Source organism: Pleurodeles waltl, chromosome 8 (genome assembly GCF_031143425.1).
Source record: "Pleurodeles waltl isolate 20211129_DDA chromosome 8, aPleWal1.hap1.20221129, whole genome shotgun sequence".
In the NCBI taxonomy this organism is placed as follows: Eukaryota; Metazoa; Chordata; class Amphibia; order Caudata; family Salamandridae; genus Pleurodeles; species Pleurodeles waltl.
In genome coordinates, this window is record NC_090447.1 from 345,676,701 (window position 1) to 345,699,715 (window position 23,015).

Genomic DNA, 23,015 nt, shown 5'->3' on the forward strand with positions numbered 1-23,015 from the left:
GGACGGAGCAGACTGTCCACTTTAAAGAGATTGTTAAGGTTGGCCACCAGACAACTTTAAGGACCTGATAAAGGCAAGTGTCCTATCACCCAGGTTTGAAAAGAACTTTCAACCAGTGCCTGATGACCATTCTTATATCGGCCAAGTTGCTACTCACTGCCTAGTTTGTGCACACAACATGAAAAAATTGTTTCAGCATAGTCAAAGGGGGCTGCCCCTCATGCTAACAGAAGGTCGAAGCAAATAGGTGCTGCAGGCAAGCTCAGAGCCGCCACCCATTGTTTTATTGTTAATTCCGTGGACCTCCAGTCTCACTAAAACTGTTACCAATGGTAGAGATGGAGGAACTGTTAAAGCATCTCCCAGATTCCAATAGGCAGTGGGTTCAGGCAGATGTTTTTAATGGTGATCCTAATGGGTTACAACATCATGAAATATGGTGAAGAGCAGTGGGTTTTCAATAATTTCCAGTGGTTTCCACAGATAGGAAATCCATTCCTTGGTTTCTCCAAGAGCTGAGTTTTCATAATAAGCCTCTGTATGCTGGAAAGTCAGAAAAAAAGCCTTTTGGCTTTTTCATGATGTTGTGGCCTTTTAGGATTGGCATGAGAATGGTAAACTGACTGCTTAGTTTATATTTTTTTTTCTGAAGAAAGGAGGGGGAGGCAACATGAAACATGGGTTGAATGCAAATTTCGATCTTCAAGGGCTATGCTTTTGTGATGCTCCATTTATAGACCATAAATTGGATGATAAATGGACTCTTTTTAATGTAGTATTAGAAATACCAGAAAATGTATTTTCTGATAAATGTCTTATTTTGAAAAAATACTTTTTATAAAAACAAGTTAATATTGAAGTGTAATATAAATATATATATCCATCCAGAGACCAGGCCCTGCATCTAACCCCCTGCAGGTAGATAAACCAACAGCACACACTATTAAGCTGTGCACGGCATGGGGTTTACCAGGCCCGGCCTCCAACTCATTAGCACAGCATCCCTCCCCAAACTGTGGACACCATCTCAGAGGGCTTTTTTTTCTTGTTAAAGGGGAGAGGTCACTTGGAGCTCCAGGATCCCCATCCCGTGGGGCCAAAAGATATTTCTAAAGGGGAGTGGGCGCATGGCTCTCCTCCCTGAGCCACATTGGGCCCCAGGGACCCCAACCCCTATGGCTTTTAAGGGGAGGATGGTGCACAGTCCCTTCCAGAAGCCAATAGTGCCCCATTCCTTCTCCACATACTGCAGGAGCTGTCGTTGCGCCCACCTGGTGGGAGCAAGTATTCCTGCATGCTCCCGGTGGGAGGGGAAACAAATGTCTGCCATGTGGAAGCAGACATTCCTTCCCTGCCTGTTCTTTTGAAGGCAGGGAAGACATTTTTATCCTACCCTGTGGGAGGTTTAAAAATGCTCCCACAGAGCAAGAGCAAACCTGTTGGGAGACAGTCTGTGAGTCGACCCCAGGGGATGGGGGTTCCCATGGCCTTAAAAGGCTCAGGGGGCCGCCCCCCCCCCCCCCTCCCTTTTAAGTTTAGTTCATCCCAGGTCGATTGGGTCACCTGGCCCTGTTAAGGCTTAGAGAGGTGGGCTGGGTTGGCCCCCCTTTTTTTTTTTTTTTTTTTTTAATAGAGTTTGGCCCCCAGGGATGGGCAACCAAGGGCCACACACCCCCTCCTCAAAAGAAGTATTTTACACTGCCTCCCCAGGTGCTAGCCCATCTGGGGGTATTTTGTTTTTATTTTTTATTTAAATATCTGTGACTTTGCAGCAACATTTCTAAAACCCCCCAAAAAATGGTTTTGGCCCCTGGCAGTGTCCCTCTGGGAACCCATCACCAGGCCTAGGATGCCGGCATATCCCTACCCATCCCCCTTATGTCTTTTTATTTTTTATTTTATTTTTTTACTTTCTTGTTAGAATTCGGGATTGAGTCCAGAGTGCTGAAATAGCTGCCACTACATTGCTGTTGATGTGGAGGCAGTTAATCAGATAGCCGCTTGAGATCTGTCCGTTCTGCAGATCCTCTGCAGGAGTGATATATACAAAGTTTTTGAGTGTTAATTACTCAAAAACTACTGAACAGATTTACACCAAATCACAAAAAGCACTCTAGCTTTCCGAAAATTGGGTGAAAAACGGTTCAGCAGTTTGGGCTGTACCTGTGTCTAAAGTTCTTATGGAAAAGTTAATGGTGAAAACACGTTTTGTGCCCCCACCTTTTTATCGGCCCCTATTTGGCAGATCACCCTGAAGCTTTTTATGCAAAAAAGGGTTGAAAAGTAGCACTTTTTTGGCAAATTTGTGGCGAGTCCTCAAATGGACCCAAAGTTATTAGTAATCTAAAAAGGCATTTCCTATGGAAACACAATCCTAACTATAACTACCCAGTGGTGACAATCTGAGTGATATATATATAATCATTATTTTTTTTTAAATATAACTATTTATTTATGTATATATATGTGTGTGTGTGTATGTTTTATTACCTAACTACTGGCGATAGCCGGTAGGTAGTTATAGTAAGACCATTTTTTTCCATAGACTGAGCATTTTTTGTTTTGCGTATAACTTTGGCGCTGTTTGACAAATCTTCACAAAATTTTCAAAACTAATACATCTCTCACTATAGCTGTGGTCTTGAAAGTTCCGGGGTGGTCCATCAGGCAAGGGGACCGAGGAAAAAAGGGGGGTCCCAAAACACTTTCTTATTCTATGTCTGTGTGATTTTTCAAAATTTGATCCCGACTACAGCCTGAGCCGATGTATGGAATTACACCAGATTTGGCAGGAAGCTAGATCTTGGACCAGAAAGTGTTTTTTTATGATTTGGTCTAAATCCACTCAGTAGTTTTGGAGTTATTTAAGGTTAAAAAAAATATAGCTATATAGGGATGCAGATCTGCGAGAGAAGAAAGGCCCTGATTGGCTGGCTGCAAACTGACAGAAAAATTGCAGCTGCCATTTTGATTGTTGTATTGGCTAGTGGAGGTGGGAAAGAAACAGTGCAAAAACACAAAAGGGGCTAGGATACAGGTACCCTGACCCCGTAAGATACATAGTGGGATCCATTAGGGACCACTCAGTGGCAAAAAAATCTTTTTTTTTTTTTTTGGGGCTGATCCATGGGGCTCAGCACTGCCCCCTGTGTAAATCTGTGGTGGATCTACAGATCCAGAGAAAAATTAAAAAAAAAACACCCACTGCATCCAACCCCATGAGCTTGGGTATTGGTGGATGCAGGAGGGTTAGCTGCATGCGGCCAACCCTTGCAGTGCACATCCAAAGGCTGTGCATGGCGCTGGTTATATTAATGTGAAATAGAAATTCACTGAAAAAAACTGAGGTTTCAGGGATGTTACAGTGAAGTTTACTTTTTACCCATACAAAACCATAGAAATTCAGCAGTTATGTTTATTTATACTTATAGTTATACTTATCTGTAGAAACTATAACTTGTGCCAGAAAGTAACTTTAGGCAATGAGTGATAGTTTCCTAACATAAGTATAACTGTAACTGCTGAATTTCTATAATTTTTGAGCATCCATCCGTAAATGTCTGCTACCATACCGGTCTGTTAAAATGTATCCAGAAAATGTCTTTAAAACGGTGAAACATCACAATATATTTCTTTGACTCACTGTAGCTAAAATTAAAAAAACATTGCTTTTATTAGTTCACAGTGATACCAAACAAATGCTCCAGCAACTACAAATGCATTTTTAGCCATAGTTATTTTTTAGAAATGTTGTGGTTTACTTTCAAAGCGTGGCAGATTTGTTCTTCTTAAGTGATATTGTGGTAAATAACTTAGCAGTCTTCATATTTCTTTCTCTGTTTAACTATGCTTCTGGGAGTAAGAACAACAAAACCCTTCTGAGAATGACATAAATTGAAAGGGGCAGCAAGTGTAATATGGATTTTTTTGTCATTGTTGAACTAGCCAAGTGGTCATCATGAATCTAGTCCCCCGTCTTTCTCAATCAGGACAGAAATATCATATCACACTGTGCATATATATCATACAGACCCCCCCCCCCCTAATTAACGTCTGTGCCCTTATAAAAATGTTTCCTTACTTCAGCATAGTGATAACATTTCAGTGTTCAACAGGTGCAAAAAGACATAACTGCCATCTATTACTTTACAGTTTAGAATGCTGCCGTCAATGTGTCAGAGTTAATGTAGTCACAGGCATATTAACTTTCTGCTGTTTTGTCTTCAGGTATACGCTCGGTTTGCACAGTCGGGGTCACAAAGGTGCTTCTCATTGAATCACTGCATAAAATTATATTTTTACATATTAAAGGTGCCATGTAGTAGAAAGTACAGAGATTGTCCTCTCGTCCATTTTAACCAAGCTCACATCATTAACAGTTGCTAACACTAAACCTTCTGAAATTTGCCTTTATTGACATCTGGGTGGGGTGTAAAACGTATTATGATATCTTGAGCTACATTACATATTTTACTAGATGATATCTTTAAAGTAATGTCATTGATCATCTTTTATTTTTGAGTCATGTGTTCTGAAATTATTAAAAAGCAATGCATTCAGCATGTCCGTGCTCGTCATAATATATGGGATATTGGGTGTCAGTTTGCTTATGTCAGCATCAGCACTCATATCCAAGATGAACCAGTGGTATCTCTTGTTCTCATATCTTGTATTCCACTAGGCAAGAATCTCAAATAATCATACTTGAAAATACTTATGAAAATTGTCATAAATCTGAAGTTACCTTAAAAAACGGTTCCTATCTTTAAAAAAGGTGATTGAGTAAATAGAAATTGAACATTCGAATTTTTCAGCTGCTGTCAACATGTCTGTGCAAATTTTAATGTGTACCTCAGCTAGTCATTTTGTGTGTTAATGAACCTTGTGTCTTATTTCAGAGAGATTCCCCCTCTACATCCAGACAGTCCCCAGCTAATGGTCATAGCAGCATAAACAGTTCTGTCATGGTAAGACCACCAGTTGGGCACACAAAATAAGTGTTTCTTATCTAACATTATTGTTCAGTTTCCATATGTCCCGTGGAAATTGGTATTCTGCTGCCTACAGCAAGTTTAGGATCTAAGTAAAAGACGTTTTATTTGGTGGGGAGAATATATTTACGTACATCAACTGAATAATAACTGGGATCTCCATAATACATCTACATCGAAACATAAATTTTAGTTGGTAAATGGTAGATTTTAAAAATATCTGTCAAAAGAGTGCGAAATGAAAGAAACCAAAAGTCATCCGAGCAGGTTGTTGAGACCCTTTTAAGAGCAATATGTCAGAGGATTGTGCAATAGTTTCCGCTATCTGAGTTAACAAATTGGTGTGCCTTCTGCTGTGGTGGTATGTGCACATAGTATGTGGAACTTGAGTTTGGACTACAAAGAGCAAATAATATATATATATATATAGCTGCTTGACTCCGCACTGCAGCAATGCGCTTATTCATAACATCTTTAACACAAAGTACTCGCTGTCTGGCATGTCTCTCTACCTGTTAAATCTTTCTACGGATGAATATTTGAAACCGCTGCATTCCTTTTCTCCATTGGTTTTCTTTCAATACGTTTGAACTTTCTCTTTTGAAGAAAAATGTTATGCTCATAAGATAAATGTTATGTTTGCATGTCATCCAGTTTGATTGTGAAATTTGTTTAATATCAGTAGACCAACCATTATTTAAAGTGTATAGATCAAGCTTTGACCTAATTTTGGGAAAGTTTCTTTAAGGACATTCATTAAATTCAAATTTCATGACATGCATAGAAACAGTACAATGTAGAAACATTGAAAGCCATCATGGCACGAGTTTTACCTTGCTTGAAAGGATGGCCATATCAGTACACAGAGCACTATTTACTTTACTACCTTTCTCTGTGCAATTTACTTAGTATGAACTATACCATTAGAGACAATACTCTTAAGGATTGCAAGTTGTCTTCTTGATGTGTTTTTACGTACCCCGCTGGTGTGGGGATGCATATCTATAACGCTCCTTTCAGTCTTTCCCATGCTTTAAAAATGTAGCCACACTTGGTGGATTTCTCACTTGCAGATACTTTTGTGTTGAAGATGCTGTCACTGTAAAATCATTTTGTTCTGTATCTGCTATGAATGTGACTGCTTACATCAGCTTGCTGCAAAAAGAGCGTGGGCTTGACTCATGAATAACATTTTCCTTTTGAAATATATTTATGAATAGTATAGATCTTGCTTTGTGTTTTTTTTTTTATAACAAAAGTTCTAACATTCTTAAAAATGTCTCTTGTTTTACTTTTAAAAAAATGAAAATGTTTTCTCCTGGGTTGGCTTTATTCTACAGGACTTGCCGTCAACAACCCAGCCAAAAGGACGACAGGTGACTAGATCCCTTCAACACATTTTACTAGTAGCCATCCCACCCCTTCGTCTTGCTTCCCATATGTATGTGCTAGTCTGTAGCAATCATGTTTCCCTAACCTTGCAGCATCCCAACATGCTCCCTGTGTACTCAGTTTCTTGTTTATTTATGTTCATAAGAGAATAATGTAATCATTGTAATTTTATCTTCAAGGTATTATCTTAGTTAACAGTTAAGCTTTTGCAGTGTTGTCACATTATGGCTGTCACTTGTAATGGCGATTTTGTCAATACTGACAGAGAAAAGTGGGTCCCTTAAAAAATAATGCACATTCCCAGGGATAAACTTTCGTATTCATTAAAAAATCAAAAATTGCACTTTAGAAGTGCAGCAACAAGTTACCAAATGTTGTTGCACTCAGGATTCAAAAAGAATGACATTGACAAGAAATGCCTTTATATTGTCTATTATGTGTTAGTTGCCACAGAACACCCATCATTTTCATGACAAATTACCTAATTTTATTGATGTTGAAAGTCATTTTACGAACCCAGTAGGCATGGGTTAATTTAATTTCTTTTTGCCGATAGCACACTAAAATCTATTGAGAATTAAACACAGGAGAACTTGTTAAAATATAGGACCGGGGTGGTTTCCCTTGTCTTTTCTATAGGAAGAGGAAAACAGTAAGGATGCCCCCTGTCCCCACTCCTTTTCGCACTGGCCATTGAACTCCTAGCAAGGCTTCTACGGTGCAAAGTGCGAATACGAGGATGCAATTGCAAACTTGGCGCGAAGATTGCATTGCTCTGTATGCGGACAATGTCCTGATGTACCTAGCAGGCACAGTGAGTGGCGGCCCCAGTGCCTATAACTTACAGAATTCTTCGCAGAGGCTTCTGTTTTGACCATAAATTCCACTAAATCGGTGCTGGTCCCATTGACTCCCTCGTGGGATTGCATAGACTGGCAGACTTCTATCCCTATCCGCCATCTCAGTTTCCTATATCTTTGCATCTGAGTTGCTCTGAATCTGGCATTCACATGGTCCCTTAACGTGGCACATCTCACCCCCAAGATTAAAGAAGACCTCTGGAAATGGCAGACTCTTTCATTAAATGTCATGCAGATGATAGCACTGTATAAGATGATGATCTTACCCTGTTTCCTTTATCTCCTACAAAGTTTTCCACAAATGATCTCCAGGCATTGGTTTGGAGAAATGGACTCCTTGGCCTTACGATTTCTATGGCATAACTTGCGATTCTGCTTAGCATTGACAACTCAACAAAGAGCCCCCCTACGAAGGGGACCTAGGTATGTCTTGTACTATCTGGCTTCTCAGGTCTTAGTAATTAATATTTGCTTCAGTAGCGGGTGGACTGACCCTGCTTATCACCTGAAGCTCTTCACTTTAGGGTTTCCCTGCATCATGGCGATGCTTTACGGTTACCCCCTCCCCAACGCACTCCTTGAGGTATGGTGGCACAAGTTTACGCAACAGACCGCTCTAGAGCACGGCGCCTGATTAACTGCATTAGAAGAGTTCATTTGATGGGATACCATCGCTATCACACTCCTGGGAGACATATGGAAGGACAGGCGCATGTATTTTCAAGGCCTCCAGAAAACATACTCTTACCTGAACCCAGTTCCACAAATATCTGCAGCAGCAACATGCACTACCAGTACATATTCTACCAGACACACCGATTCTGGAGTTAGTCTATTAGAAGATAAGGTCATAATGGGCGCACTGGGCAAAGGTGGCATGTCCCAAATCTCCTGCACCGTGAGCATCAATGCCCAAGACACATTGACTACCCTTAGTTCTCGCTAGTAGGGCTGGCTGGGACCATAAGGCGATAACAACTGGTGCGACGCCCTGATGGTCCCTTAGATTTTGACTGTCATCATGCCTCAGACTTGTGCAGATAAATTACTTACACTGTATATACGTTACCCCTGATAGCTTGTTTAGGGTTGGACTCTTGATGGACTCCGCATGTTATCGATTTTCACAGATCCAAGCTGACTTCTTCCATATGACGTGGTCGTGTCTTGTCATAACATGAAACTGGGAGGCGGTAGTGGCAGAGGCCTACAAAATCCTAGGTATTGCACTTGACATGTCCCCACTGTAGTTACTACTCAGTGTGCTTGAGGGTGTCTGGGGTACCTGAGCCAATTGAGCATTCTTTGAGACACCTGTGCTAGTCGCTAACGTGACATAGCAATTCACTGGAAAGACAAGAAACCACCGTCAATCTCACAGTTGAGACAATGAGTGAGCTGGTGTACCCAGCAAGAAAAACTAGTGTCCGAAGCCCGGGGATGTCCAACCAAGCCTGGCAAAATCTGGGGCAAGTGGTGTGTGACGGGGTAGGTGACATGCTGTAAATGTGCGGCATACTGCAATTACTGTCTCCGCTGTGTGAGTTTAAAACTGTCCTGAATGCACCTATGTAGGTCCTAATAATGGACCACAACTTTTTATCAGACCTCAGTGTGACCTGCTTTAACGCCAAGAAAATAATAAAAATTTGTTTATCAAAAAATAAAATATGGGACCACTTCTTTCAGCACAGATTGCCAGTTCATCATGTTTGATAGGTATCTCCCTCATTTTAGAGTATTATTTTTTTGTTTCATTTTTATTTACCCTTTTTCATCTCCAAGCACAATTGCAATTTCATACCTACACACAAACCTAGTTAAACGATTAAACATCGAGTGAAAATAATAATTCAAAGCAACTAATGTTTAAGCATTATCATGCTCACCTATTAATATTGATTATAATCGCCATTAATAATTTCATGTATTATTTACTGTCACTACAAGATTAGTGATTACTTTTTAACATTTCATAAGACCTTACGTTAATTGTTCCATTAAGGTTAGTTAACAACGTTCTCTCAAAAAGAGAATCCATTTAAATTCCTAACTTTGAATACATAAAGTTTCATACAACGTACCCTCTGTTTCTCAGTAACACTTGTAAGCATTCTAGTAATTGTTCATAGGCATTTACCACAAGCTGCCAGTACCAAGTCTTGTGCCTCTGTTAACAGACTATTTCTAAATGCTGCTCATTTTTACTGGCAGTTTATTTCTATGGTAAGTGGCTAATTTGAAATCAGTTATTGTCAGGAATTTACAATGTAACTCCCCATTTGTTAGAGAAAATAGGGTGGCTTATCCGATTCATTGTTTTTTGTATATATATATATATATTTTTTTTTTTTCCCCGTTCATTATGTGATGAATGCAAGGGTGTTTTTTATGTTAATGTGATTGAAGTAAATTATATATTTAAAAAAAACTCTTAATATTATGAAATAAGTACATCTGATTTTTTTTTCCTGAGCATCCAGTTGATCTCTGTGCAGTGTAGTATGAATTTCAAACTATATTGCGTCATATACACCAAGCTTCAGGAGATGTTTTGACAACGTGGATAGTTTTGACCTGATATCTACATCTATTATGGATTTTATCCAGGGAAAGAGTAATGTCTGTAAATTATTGTGCAAAATTCATTTTTGATTCCCAGAGCAAGGGATGCACATTAAACTGCTCAACATTCTGGTAATGCAGAATGAAGGTGTGATCCCTTTACAGAATTCATGTAACCACTGCACCAAAACTTGTATAATGTTGGATTCAGATGCTACACCAGGAAGCCTATAATGTATCACAAGTCAAAATGGCAGGGGCAAAGCCTTGAGTATTATTACAAAATAAGTCCCTTGTAAAAGGTACCCATGGTAACAAGGGCCTTGTGGCCAGGGAAGGTCTCTAAGGGCTGCAGCATGTATTATGCCATCCTGGGGGACCCCTCGTTCAGCCCATGCACACTGCCTTGCAGCTTGCGTGTGTTCGTGGGGAGAATAAGGAAAGTCGACATGGCACCCCTCTCAGGGTGCCATGCCCACAAACAACTGTCTGTGGCATAGGTAGGTCACCCCTCAGCAGGCTTTACAGCCCTAAGGCAGGGTGCACTATACCACAGGTGAGGGCATAGCTGCATGAGCAATATGCCCCTACAGGGTCTGAGTCCATTCTTAGACATTGTAGGTGCAGTGTAGCCATATTAAGTATATGGTCTGGGAGTTTGTCATTACCAACTCCACTGCACCATAATGGCGTCACAGAATACAGGTAAGTTTGGTATCAAACTGCTCAGCACAATAAACCCACACTGATGCAAGTTTTGAATTTATTGAAAAATGCACACAGAGGGCATCTTTGAGATGCCCCCTTTATGTTAGCCCAACTGCTAGTGTAGGACTGACCAGTCTGTGCCGGCCTGCCACTTTCAGGTGAGTTTCTGACAACATGGGGTGAGTGCCTTTGTGCACTCTGTGGTCAGAAACAAAGCCTGTCCTGGGTGGAGGTGCTTCACACCTCCCCCTGCAGGAACTGTAACACCTGGAGGTGAGCCTCAAAGGCTCAAGCCTCGGGTTACAGTGCCCCAGGGCACTCCAGCTAGTGGACATCCTGTTTACACCCTGCACCCGGCCAACTCTGTGCTGCTGAGGGTGTGTGTTTTGTGCCTTCTTGTGTCCCCTCCAGTGCTCCCCCGGTCTGCCCTCTGAGTCACGGGTACTTACCTACTGGCTGACCGGATTCAGAGTACCCCCTATCTCCATAGGATCTCACGTTAACTTGGCTCTCCTTTGACTGGTGGTGAGTGTTTAGGGTTAACTTGAACCCCCAACGACAGACTACCTAAAACCCGGAGATAAGAGCTGTAAGTTGAATACTTACCTGTAAAACTGTACAATCTTTTCTTGCCCCAGGAACTGTTGCACTGTCTACACGGGGCCGGCTGGGTGCAGAGGTCAAAGCTGAGGCAATTTTAATATGGGCTCCTACGGAGACTATGGGCACTCGGAATCAGGCCTGCTTGCAGGTAAGTACCTGCGTCTTTGGAGTGCAGACCTGGGGGGTTTAGAGGAGCACCAGGGGCTGAGGGGGGATGGTCGGGCACAGGTCAGCACCAAACACACGCACTAAGCGGCGCAATGGCAGCTGGGTGCAAACACAGCATCGGGCTCCCAGTGCTTTCCAATGAGGGGACTCCGGGGGGGTCACTTACATGCTGCAGGCTGGGTCCCGGGGGTCAGTTCCGGCAAACCACAAGCTGGACAAGTAGGAGGGCCACCTGCTGAAGGTTGCTGCACCGGAGGTTGGGTTCCCCAAGGCCAGGGGGCTGCAGGCGCAGTGTACCATTTGACAGGTATCTTCGTCTGGTGCTGTCGCCCTCAGGGGGTCCTCTGGATTCACACTGCAGGCATCGCTGTGGAGGACAGACGAGGTCAACCCAGAGTGGGCACTTGCTCGGAATTGCCTAGGGGGCCTCTCTTGTCGGTTGGGCCACTTGGACACGAGCTTGGGCATCAGATGCAGCATAGTCAGGACTCGTAGATCCGGAGAGTCTCTGGAGTCCTTAGATGATGGAGTTTCTTTTTGGACAGGGCCGCTGTCCACGGGTGTTCTTTGTCCTCTGCAGTGCAGACAGGCTTCCTGGGGCTTCTAAGAGGTCACTGGTCCTGCAGGATGTGTCGCTTTCTTATTGCAGGGCTTTTGAAGCTGGAGACAGGCCGGTAGGACTTGGGCCAACGCAGTTGGCATCTTCAGTCTTCTCTGCGAGGGTTCAGCTAAGCAGTCCTCTTTCCTTTCTTCAGTCTTCTTCTGAGGTCGCCAGGAATCTGGTGAGCTGGGTTCAGGGAAGCCCTTAAAAACTAGATTTAGGGTTATTACTGGGGTCAGAGGGCAGTAGCCAGTTGCTCATGCAGCTATGCCCTCACCTGTGGAATAGTGCACCCTGCCTTAGGGCTGTAAGGCCTGCTAGAGGGGTGACTTACCTATGCCACAGGCAGTGTTTTTGTGGACATGGAATCCTGAGAGGGATGCCATGTCGACGTTGCCTTTTTCTCCCCACCAACACACATAATCTGCAATGGCAGTGTGCATGTGTTTGGCGAGGGGTCCCTTAGGGTGGCACAACACATGCTTCAGCCTTTAAGAACCCACCCTGGCCACAGGGCCCTTGGTACCACCTTTACCCTTTACAAAGGACTTATCTCTGTGCCAACTGTGGAAACAATGGTGCAATTTTAGGGAAAGAAAACTGGTGCTGGGGCTGGGTCAGTAGGATCCCAGCACACTCTCAATGAAGTCGGCATCAATATCAGACAAAAAGTGTGGGGTGGGGTTACTGTGACCATGGCCAGTTTCCTACACCCACACTTTGTGTGCTCCCGTAATAACAACAACCTCACATGCATGCTCAGAGATGGAGACCCTGTTCAACTAGAAACATTGGATTTCCTCACTAAGAGGAGCAGTCGGGACTTCTCATCCACTGTACAGTTCATCATCACTGGCAATAACCAAAAGCTCGCACTGACCCAAGTACTTAGTTGCCCATGCATTTTGTTTCTACCATATCAATAGCTTCTGGTCCAAGTATGGGATGTCAATCATCTGTGATACATGGGTCTATCTGATAGAGACTTCTAGTTACACATTCATTACCTTAGAATTTCCACCAGGCATCAGACTGGATCCGGAGATTTTTCTTCAAGCAGTACCCTTGCACGCCATTAAGTGGCGTTGGTCGACACCGCATTCATTGTAGGCGTGGTGGTGGCTCTGATTACGTCGCAGTCATTCTCAAGCACCACATCGGCGCACTGACGTCAGTTCTTTTCTTTCCGCAGCACACGCAGATCCGGAGAATAGCATCCTTGATCAATTTTTGACCAAATTCTAAATTTTTGTTGGCTTTTTGAACTTTTTGATGCATCGAGGGATCTCTTGTAAGATTGGCTTCAAGACTTGCGACGCCTGCCACCTCATGATGGCAGTGACAGACCTGCAACTGGTTTGTTTGTGGTGTCTGAAGTGTGACCACTACCCAAAGTTGTGTTCCGAGTGACTGGCCATGAACCCGAAGGCTTTGAGGGGGCGGTCCCTAAAGCTTATGGCTCCCCAACTCTCAACTTCTTGTCGCTCCTGGTCTCGTTCGAGAGGACGGTCTTGAGACTGCTCGCAGAGTTGTCACCATTCCTTCCTTTTATCGGAGCTGTTTTGGTCACAATGCAGTTTGGGGCCTATCCTCCCGAAAAGCGAGTCCAGGATATTCAGGCTATGATTCCGATGTTTCAGCCTCTATTCTGGATTTTGGTGAGAATGACTCTATGGCTGCTGGGCTTCATGGACTCCTGCATCTTGCTAGTGACACCTGGTAGATGGCATATGTGGGCTCTGCAGTGGGACCTAAAGCGCCAATGGGTGCAGCATCAGGAGAATCTCTCCAACATGGTCGAGATCTCAAAGGGAAATGCGAAAGACCTGCAGAGGTGGCTTTCGAATCACGCTTGGGTCAACGGCAGATCCCTCTTCCTTCCCCAACCAGATCTTACAGTAGTGACAGATGTGTCCCATGTGACATGGGAGAGGCAGAGATCAGAGGCCTCTGGTCTCCAACAGAGTGCGGCCTCCACATCGATCTTTTGGAGCTCTGGGCGATCAGGCTTGCATTGAAAGCATTTCTTCCCTCTCTAAAAGGGAAAGTGGTGCAAGTGTTCAACAACACTACCGCTATGTGGTATTGCAACAAGCAGGGTGCAGTGGGGTTGTGGACTCTTTGTCAAGCGGCTCTGCTGGAACATGAGTGCATAATCTTTGTGGTTCAACATCTGACGGGCTCTGAACACCAGAGCAGACAAACTCAGCCATCGAAGAATAGTTGATTATGAATGGCGTCTCCATCCAGAGGTGATGCAAGGCCTCTTTCAGCAGTGGGGAGAGCCTTGGTTAGATCCGTTTGCCTCCACAGAGTACACACAATGTCATCTGTTTTGCGCATTGGAGTTTCCAAGGCGGCACTGGCTCGGCTGTGCTTCTCATCTCTAGTGGAACTTGAGCATTCTTTACACCTTCCCGCCAATACCACTTGTGTCCAGAGTTCTGTAGAAGACGAAGGACGACCGGGCCTAAGTAATACTTGTGGCTCCGGACTGGGGACTAACAGTCTGGTATCTAGAGCTACTGAGCATGACCACGAATCCTCTGATCACAGTGCCACTTTGAGAGGATCGTCTGTTGCAGCAGCAGGGTACGGTTCTTCTCCCGAACCTGTCAAGTCTCCACCTTGTTGCATGGAGATTGAGCTGTGGCAGTTGACAGTGTTTGACTGTAGGAAGCTGGCCTGGTGTGTGGTGGACACCTGTTGTGTTTGCACCTTATACCAGGTCCAAGCTATGCCTATTAGTGAGACAGTGTTTAGAACGCCATGGCTCTCTAATGGTAGTTGTGGTGAGTGTAAAGCACTTGCAATACCATAGCAGTCACACAGTAACTTATCTCACATGGAAGAAACCACACAGTGTTGCAAAAATAAAGGTACTTTATTACAGCAACTTTGAACTAGATCACTTCTAGGCAGACCCTCAACTGGAAGTAAGTAAACACATATATACACACGCTAAGTATTGGGAATTAGCATAGGCAAACCACAAGAATTGGCAAGAAATAGCAGAAAATAGCTGGGGCCCTATAGGGGAGCCAAACCATATTCTAAAATAGTGAAATGCAAAGTGAAGTCCCCCACCTAAGGATGTGGAATAGTTCGAAGGGAACTGGGGGAGCAGGGGATTCTGGATTAAGAGTACCTGCAACAGAAGGGGACAGAGTCCAGTCCACTCAGGAGTGTCTAGGTGGGGGAGGAGACACTATCTGCCCTTCTGTGGATGAAGATCCGGGTCGACAAGGAAAAATGAAGATCAGCTTTGGAACCCAGGAGCTGCAGAGACGTCCTTGGAGTTGTGCAGAAGATGTCCCACACCGGTCACCGGGTCGCAGATGGTCAGTGGTCAGGAGGACTACCAAAAAGCCTTGGCAAATGCACATCTGGGCAGAAGAGGATTTGCAGAGAAGAAGAGGACCAGCAGGGTCCAGGAGACTTGATCCATAGATGGGAGTCTGGGCTGACTCTCAGTAGCCGGGAGAGCCAGCAGAAGCAGTTGCAGCACCCACAGGCATCCCATTGGCAGCAGGCACAGTAAGTGCAGTGAGGCCAACTCAGCACACCTGGAGAGTAGTCCCACATCGCTGGAGCAGCAAAGGAGAGACTGTCCTTGCAAGGATGAAGTGCTGGTGGCCCGGGCTACTTGGAACCTGAAGATCCCTTGGAGCAGGAGTCAACAAACCTTGGTTGCAGTGCATAGGGGTATTGTCCTGAAGGAAGAGGCAAGTGCTCACCGTCTCCCACGTTGGACAGTAGATAGAGAGGACCAGAGGAGTCCTCCACACCACCACCTGTTGAAGATTCTTCCTGGAGCCGAAGGGCAGAAGATCCTGTCAGCCGGACGTCGTTGCACCCCTGGGGGTGGTGATGGACAGGGCAATGGTAACTCCCCTTTCATTTGGGTGTTTTTCTGCCAGAGCAGGGTCCTTGGACTGCTGCAAACCGTATTATACAAGGAAGGCACCAAACGTGCCCTTCAAAGCAAGGCATCGGGAGGCTACTTCTCCCCAGCCTTGTAACACCTATTTCCAAGGGAGAAGGAGTTGCCTCCCCTCTCCCACAGGAAATCCTTTGGTCTGCCTTCCCCTGCTTGTGCTGGTCATGCAGCAGGAGGGCAGAAACCTATCTGAAGGGCTGCTGTAGTGTGGGCTGCCAGCAAACCCTGTAAGACAGGTAGGAGCAATCCTGGGTGGGGAGGGTCCTCTAAGGAGCACCCAGAGTGCACAGAATCATGCCACCGATACTGGCATTAGTATTGGAGTAGGATTTCAACATGTTTGATATCAAATATGCTGAGGTCGGAGTTACCATTATGTAGCTGGACCACAGGTAGTGAGTGACCTGTGACCAGTACACGGGTAAAATGGCTTCCCCTCACTTACAAAGTACAGTGCATTGGAACTGGAATTTGTGGGGGCACCTCTGCCCATGAAGAGTTGCTCTCACACACAGGTATCTTCACCCTGCACTCTGGGCTAGGAGGGCCTTCCATCGGGGTGACTTACAGGGACCTGGTGCAGTGACCAGCAGTGAAAGGGTGCATGCACCTTTTCACACAGGCTGCAAAGGCAGGCCTGCAGACAGTTTGCATGGTCTCCCATGGGTGGCATAATGCATGAGGCAGCCCTTGGGGCACCCCTGGTGTACCAATGCCCTGGGTATCTTAATACCATATACAAGGGACTTACAGGGGTACAACAGAATGCCAATTGTGTGGTGTAAAGGGTACCAAAGCAACCAAATTTAGAGGAGAAAGCACAATCACAGGGGTCCTGGCTAGCAGGATCCAAGTGAAAACAGTCTAAACACACTGATAAACACGCAAAAAGTGAGGGTAACCATGCCAAAAAGAGTGACTTTTCTACATCAAACCTCCCCCGAAGTCTGTAATGTTATCTTGGCAGCCAGGCGCCCCTCCACCAAAACGGTATACGCCTGTTGTTGGAAGAAATTTGTGGCATGGTGTACCAACAAATCCACTGATCCCCTTTCTGCATCTTTTTCTGAGGTTCTCCTGTTCACCCTCTCTCTTGTCCAGCAGGGCTCTGCTTCGGACACCCTTAAAGGCTACTTAACTGCCATCTCTGCCTTTCTCAGATTGCCAGATCAACCTTCTTTACTCAAGTCTCCCATTGTTGGAAGATGACTTAAGGGACTTACCCATTTGTACCCACCTACCCCATTCCTAATGTCACATTCCTTACTGACCTTATGTGTGCTCGTTTTGAGCCACTCCATAATTGTGTCTCCTGACACCAAAAACTGCTTTCCTGATTGCCATCACCTCTGCTTGCAGAGTGAGTGAGCTTCAAGCTCTTTCGCCAAGGCCACCATTTCTACCTGTCCATCTTGACAAAGTGGTGCTTTGTACCAAAGCCTCCTTCCTTTCTAAGGTTTTTACGCCTTTTCATTTAGGCCAATCCATCACTTTTCCTACTTTTTACGCACCCCAACTTTCCTCTCATGAAGAGTAGAGACTCCACAGTCTGGATCCAAAAAGAGCATTGGCGTTCTACCTCAATCATACCAAAGATTTCTGGGTGGATGATAAACTCTTTACAGGATATGTGAGTACGAAGAAAGGGCGGGCGGTGTCTCACGATCGTTGGTGTTCTGCATCAACATGTGTTTCGCTTTGGCAAAGAAGCAACCACCTGAGGGCCTTCATGCTCACTCCACCAGAGCAGCTGCTGCCACCACAGCATTAGCAAACGGAGTTCCTGTCCTGGACATCTGCCAAGCAGGAACGTGGGCATCCCTGCACACGTACAAAACATTACTGCCTGGACAGTTAGTTCTGCAGAGACGGTCCTGCAGGACTTTCTAGTATGATCTTGGTTCGCAGCCCACTGCTGAGGATGGTATTGCTTGGATATCTATGCTAAGGTAAGGAATCTTGCAGCTAAAAGACTCTATCAGATGAACAATTTACTTACTTTTGGAACGATTTATCTGGTAGAGACATAGGCCCTCATTACGACCCTGGAGGACGGTGCAATTATGGCGGTAAGACCGCCAGGCTGGAGACAGTGGTCTCCAGCCCGGTGGCCGTCACTAGTCCGCCGGCGGTATCAGGAACCTGCATACCGCCATGGATTTCGTGGGGTTTTGAACCGCTACGAAATCCATGATGGTAGTCACTATCGGTGCCAGGGAATTCGTTCCCTGGCACTGATTGGGGTCTCCACCTCCCCTGAGTCCACCCCCATCACCCACAACCCCCCCCACCACCGCCCAAAGGTAGTAGGACCCCAGGCCCCGACCCCATATACCCCCCAAACATACCCCTCCCACACCCCCCTTCACGCACACTCACACCACTCATACATACGCACACACATGCAGACATACATACACATAACATTTCCCCTACACACATTACACCTCCCGCATACACACATGCACTCACGCACACACCACACAACACCGCCCCCCCACCCCCTTCCCCTAACGGGCGATCACTTTACCTGTTTCAGTGTTCCTCCAGAAGGGAACGGGATCCATGAGGGCTGCTCCGCCACCAGCATCCCGTCACCAGAACACCGCCACGCCAAATACTGAGATGTAATTCGGTGGGTGGTGTTCTGATGATGTGGCGGTGGAGCAGCCTCCACTACACCACCGACTGCCAGTTTGGCTGCTGGCAGCTCTCCGTCAAAAAAAGGGTGGAGGGTCGCCAGCAGTCATAATATGTGTTGGCGGTCTTCGGCCCAGCAGAACTTCGGTGGTCTTTGAAAAAGACCTCTGAGGTTGAAATGAGGGCCATAGGCTAGTTGCAGATTTCTTACCGACACGCTCATCCTCACCGCACTGCAAAATTATTTCTAGGGACAAGGATTCACTTTTCAGGACCCTAGTTCTGGCACACCATTCTCAGTGTTCTTCAACGCTCTGTGCTACTGGCGTGGAAAGTCGTGAAAAGAAACTGACGTCACTGCACCAGGGTGGCACCTATGTATGACCGCAAAGTCATCATGGCGACCACAACGCCAACGACGCACGTGGAGTTGACGGACCCACCTGACAGGACGCAAGTGTACTGCTTGAAGAAAAATTTCCGTATCCAGTCTGACGCCTGCGGGAAATTCTAAGATGAGGAATCTGCAACTAGAATATGTCTCTAGCAGACAAATCGTTACCTTAGGTAAGTAATTTGTTCATCTCACTCATGTACAGCTAATTCACTACAGCACACACTGCCATAGAAGACACTGTGATTTACTCGCCGTATCTCTTCTTCATTTAATGTTAGTTGCTCTGCAGCCAGCTTGTGACAGGTGGTTCCAAAACCTCCATCAACAGTCTCCTGTCAATAATGCATGCAGGACACAAAGTAACAAGTAGGGAGAGACGAGAGGCAGTAATAGAGAGGATGAAGGAAGCTGCAGGCTATTTTCACAGTTAAAACTGAATAGCCACGGTGGGGCAAAGTCAGAAAAGAGTATCTGATGGAGACTTCAAGCTGCAAATTCCTTACCTTCGAATTCTTCACAGGTGTTAGACTGGATTTTTCGTGAGAACCCCTGCGTGATGGTACTTGGTGTCGATCGGCTCCATGCAGCTCCCGTGACCACCTCAGAAATGACGTCCGCTTCACCTATATAGGCACGAACATGGCGCGCTGACGCTAGTCCTTTTATTTCAGCGCCAGCCAGTGTGGATCTGAAGAAGAGCAACCCCTCTGTCACTTTTTGACAGGGTTTTTTCAACATTATTGACCTTTTTGGGCATTTTCCTTCTGATGTGTTGAGCAAATGTCATCAAGTAAGACAGATTTTAAACCCTGTAGCGCCTGCCATCACTCCATGTCAGTGTGGGGCCCACACCTTGTGTGTCTGTGGTGTCTGGACTTCAAATCATGCTCCAACTGCCAGGCCATGGTATCAGAGACTTTGAGGTTGCAGTCCGTAAAGCTATTAGTGGCCCGGCAGGTGACTCTGGGTCGCACACCTCCTTGGAGGTCTCTGTTGAGAAGAAGGTCCAGAGATCATTCCATGAGTTTCAAGTCCTCTTTGTCCCATTTGAAGACATCAGGACAGTCACCAAAAAATAAAATCAAAGTGCACTTTTGACTTCTCTTCGTTTGTCTGATGCAACAAAGGAATCTTGGCATTCGAGACATGGTTCTTTGGAGCCTATGCCACTGCCGAGTCAGCTCCTCTGGAGTGAACCCTGCTAAAATGAAAGAATTTTATGAGGCCATGCTCTTGACTTTTGAGCACGCCGACCCCTCTGAAGTGCCTTCAGGCTCTGCGGGAGACCCATCTGGTTTCGCCCCAGCATCACCGAACCTGGGTCCAATGGTCACCCACGGATCCGATCATGGATCCACACTGGCTCCGGTCATACCACTTCAACTTTCCCCAGTGCCTTTTCCCAGGGCCATTGCTGCCAGTGTTCCCGGAGCCCACTGTTGGTGCCAGGCCCATTCTAATCCCCGGATCCATGCCGTGTCGACAGACACCTATTCCGGTGCCAACAAGACTCTTGTGTCCTAGGTTGGTACCTTAGCCTTTTTCTGAAGGGCTGGGTCTCGGGACAGAATGATGATATACAAATGCTCTCTGGGACATGGTCAACAAGGTCTTGCTGACAGTCCCAGGTGAGTTTAGGGCCTCTTTGACTCAAACCATTCAAGATTGTCCAGATGCAGCTAAATATTTGATTCACGATGGTCTGGACACTATTGATTGCTTAGAGAGAGCAGTCTGCACTAGTGTGGTGCTCAGTCAGCATGCGTGGATAGGATCGACTGGCTTTTTTGTTGATGTACAGGCATCCCTCGTGGATATGCCTTTTTATGGATCCTGCCCTTTTGGCGAAAAAGCTGATTCCATCTTGGAGCACTTAAAGGAATGAAGGGCCACTCTGTGCTCTTTGGGCCTTTCAGCCCTTGCCACACAGTTCTCTAATCCGTTTTGGTCCTTCTGAGGTTACTTCAGGGGTTTCTATACAGGCCACGTCAATCCCCTCCAGCCCTGCTGTAGTCATCTAGGTCCTATTGGGGCAGAGAACAGGGATCAGGTAGACAACATGAGGGGGGCATTGATCTTTCCAGTCCCCCTCCCCTGCAGCATCAGCACCCAAGTCGCTTTAGTTTTCCCTTAGCAGCGCACAACCTCCCTCTGGGAGGCAGAATTTGATACTTCCTTCCAGTGTGGCATTCCATCATATCCAAAATATGGGCCCTCCAGATTGTCCGGCAGGGCTATGCCATTACATTTCTTTATAACCCACCACAGCTTCCGCACATCTCAGCACAACGCCAGAGGAGCACCTATTGCTGCAAGAGATGTGAGAGTATTCTAACGGTGCGGAATCTGCATTCAGATAGAGTATCCACCAGAAAGAGTGTTACAGACTGTAATTAATTAGTTGTTCTCAGGGAAGACTTCCATCACTTTTGTCAGACCCATCAGTGAGCTGCAGTCTTTTTGCAGTGATGCACCATGCAAAGTGCTTCACAAATAATTGGACTTCAATTATGATTGTTCCAAACTTATGATTGATTTCCATGTGGATGATGAACTGTTCACTCTAAATTCTATCTGAACTGAACCATGGCTCTGTATAATGTATGGGTCAAAGTGAAATGTTGGATAGCTTTGTGAGCTATCCTTGTGCATAATCCTTTCCACAATCCTGCAGTCATTAGTCTGTTGAGCCTTCCTTTTGAAGCAATACATAATTTGCTGATCAGGTTCAGTATACCTATTTGACTAGGTGTAAGCTGTTGAAAAATGTGTCCTACTTCTGTCATTATTTTCTCTTTTCTGTGAAACCTTTCCATAGATTTATAATGTGAGCAAATTGTGATGAGTGAGTAAGATAACTATGGCTTCATTGTGATTTTGGTAATCCTGAGTCCTCATACTGCCTGCCATTATTTATAACTTTCTGCTAATGCCTCAGTCATCGTTCTTGAGAAAAGACTGGCTGGCTCCTTCTACAAACAAAGATATAGATTAGGGTGTGTACATTTGCAGGCAAAGGCTCATATGATGCAGTCACATGCACAATACCAGGGATACAGGCCTTGATTTTTACCATTATGGAAGCAGGATGTATTGCTTCCATGTGGCATGATACACAGGTTTTGACAAAATCATGGCCCTGTGGACTTAGATCAACAGTGCACCATAACAGTATCTTTAAGTTTGAGGGATGTGTAGCTGTAGATACACATGCTGTGCATACTCCTGGCTTCTAGTGTTGGGCCAGGATGTATGCAGGCTGTGTTTCTTCGAATAATTCTTCTTGAGTCATGAGGTGCTGTGACTCCACCTCTTGCTTGCAATCCACATGGTCATCTGCTTAATTTTTAGATTGTTTTTTTTCTGCCATTGGGTTTCCGACATGTGCTTCTGTTCTCCACAGTTGCAGTGTTCTTTTCAGTCTTCATGGTTCCTCTCCATCCATCAGTATTTTGTTCAGTCTCGTTCCCTCATCTTTCATATCAGGTCAACGCTTACAGCTTCAGCCAGGGTTCTCTGGTCGACTCCGGACCCTGGTGGGATTTTGCTCATTGGGGCCTCTTTCCTTTCCATTCGGTCCACTCCCACTGTGCCTCGCCTTTAATAGAATGGATGCGCTTTCGATACTACCCTCGATGATGTGCGAACTACCCCTGGGCCAACCACACCAGGTCTGTAATTTTTGCCCTTCACCTGAGCACAACAAGGCCTCTTGGATGCATACCGGCCCTTCTGGTTGAAAAAGACTCTCTGATGCCGCAGAGCCCATTGACCCTAGAAGTTGTGCAACAGCGTCAAACAGCGGCAAAGATAATCCAGACCTCTTTGGAGCTCAGAACCTTAAGAGGGAACATCATCTTGAGCCTTTGGCTGCCGGTGAGGAGGTTTTCTCGCCCTCCGAGAGTTCTGGCTCCGACCTAGAGATCGAAGAGATCCTGCTGGCTCAGCATGTTGTGATTACAGCTCCCTCTCCCTCTCAACATCGTTCTTAGCTTCCACCCCATAAGGGGTGTTCAGCCTCTTTGGACACACAGAGACAGGCTTCAGGCCACCACTACCTGCGGGCATGGTTGGCTTCGACTGTCAACTTCAAACACCATGCCCGTCATCGGTTCCGCACTGAAGGAAATCTTAAAACAGACACCCTGAG

General features: G+C 45.5%; 1 protein-coding gene across 3 annotated transcripts in view; it reads left to right on the forward strand.

Annotated features, from left to right (window-relative positions):
* Positions 1-23,015, forward strand: part of CASK (calcium/calmodulin dependent serine protein kinase) — a 1,258,500-nt gene that overhangs the window by 1,003,869 nt on the left and 231,616 nt on the right. The window contains exons 18-19 of one of the 3 annotated variants that reach the window (XM_069204204.1): positions 4,899-4,967; positions 6,332-6,367. In XM_069204204.1, the coding sequence (XP_069060305.1) occupies positions 4,899-4,967; positions 6,332-6,367 (105 nt within the window). The remainder of the gene's footprint in view (positions 1-4,898; positions 4,968-6,331; positions 6,368-23,015) is intronic. The other 2 variants (XM_069204206.1, XM_069204205.1) reach the window with 2 other exon arrangements.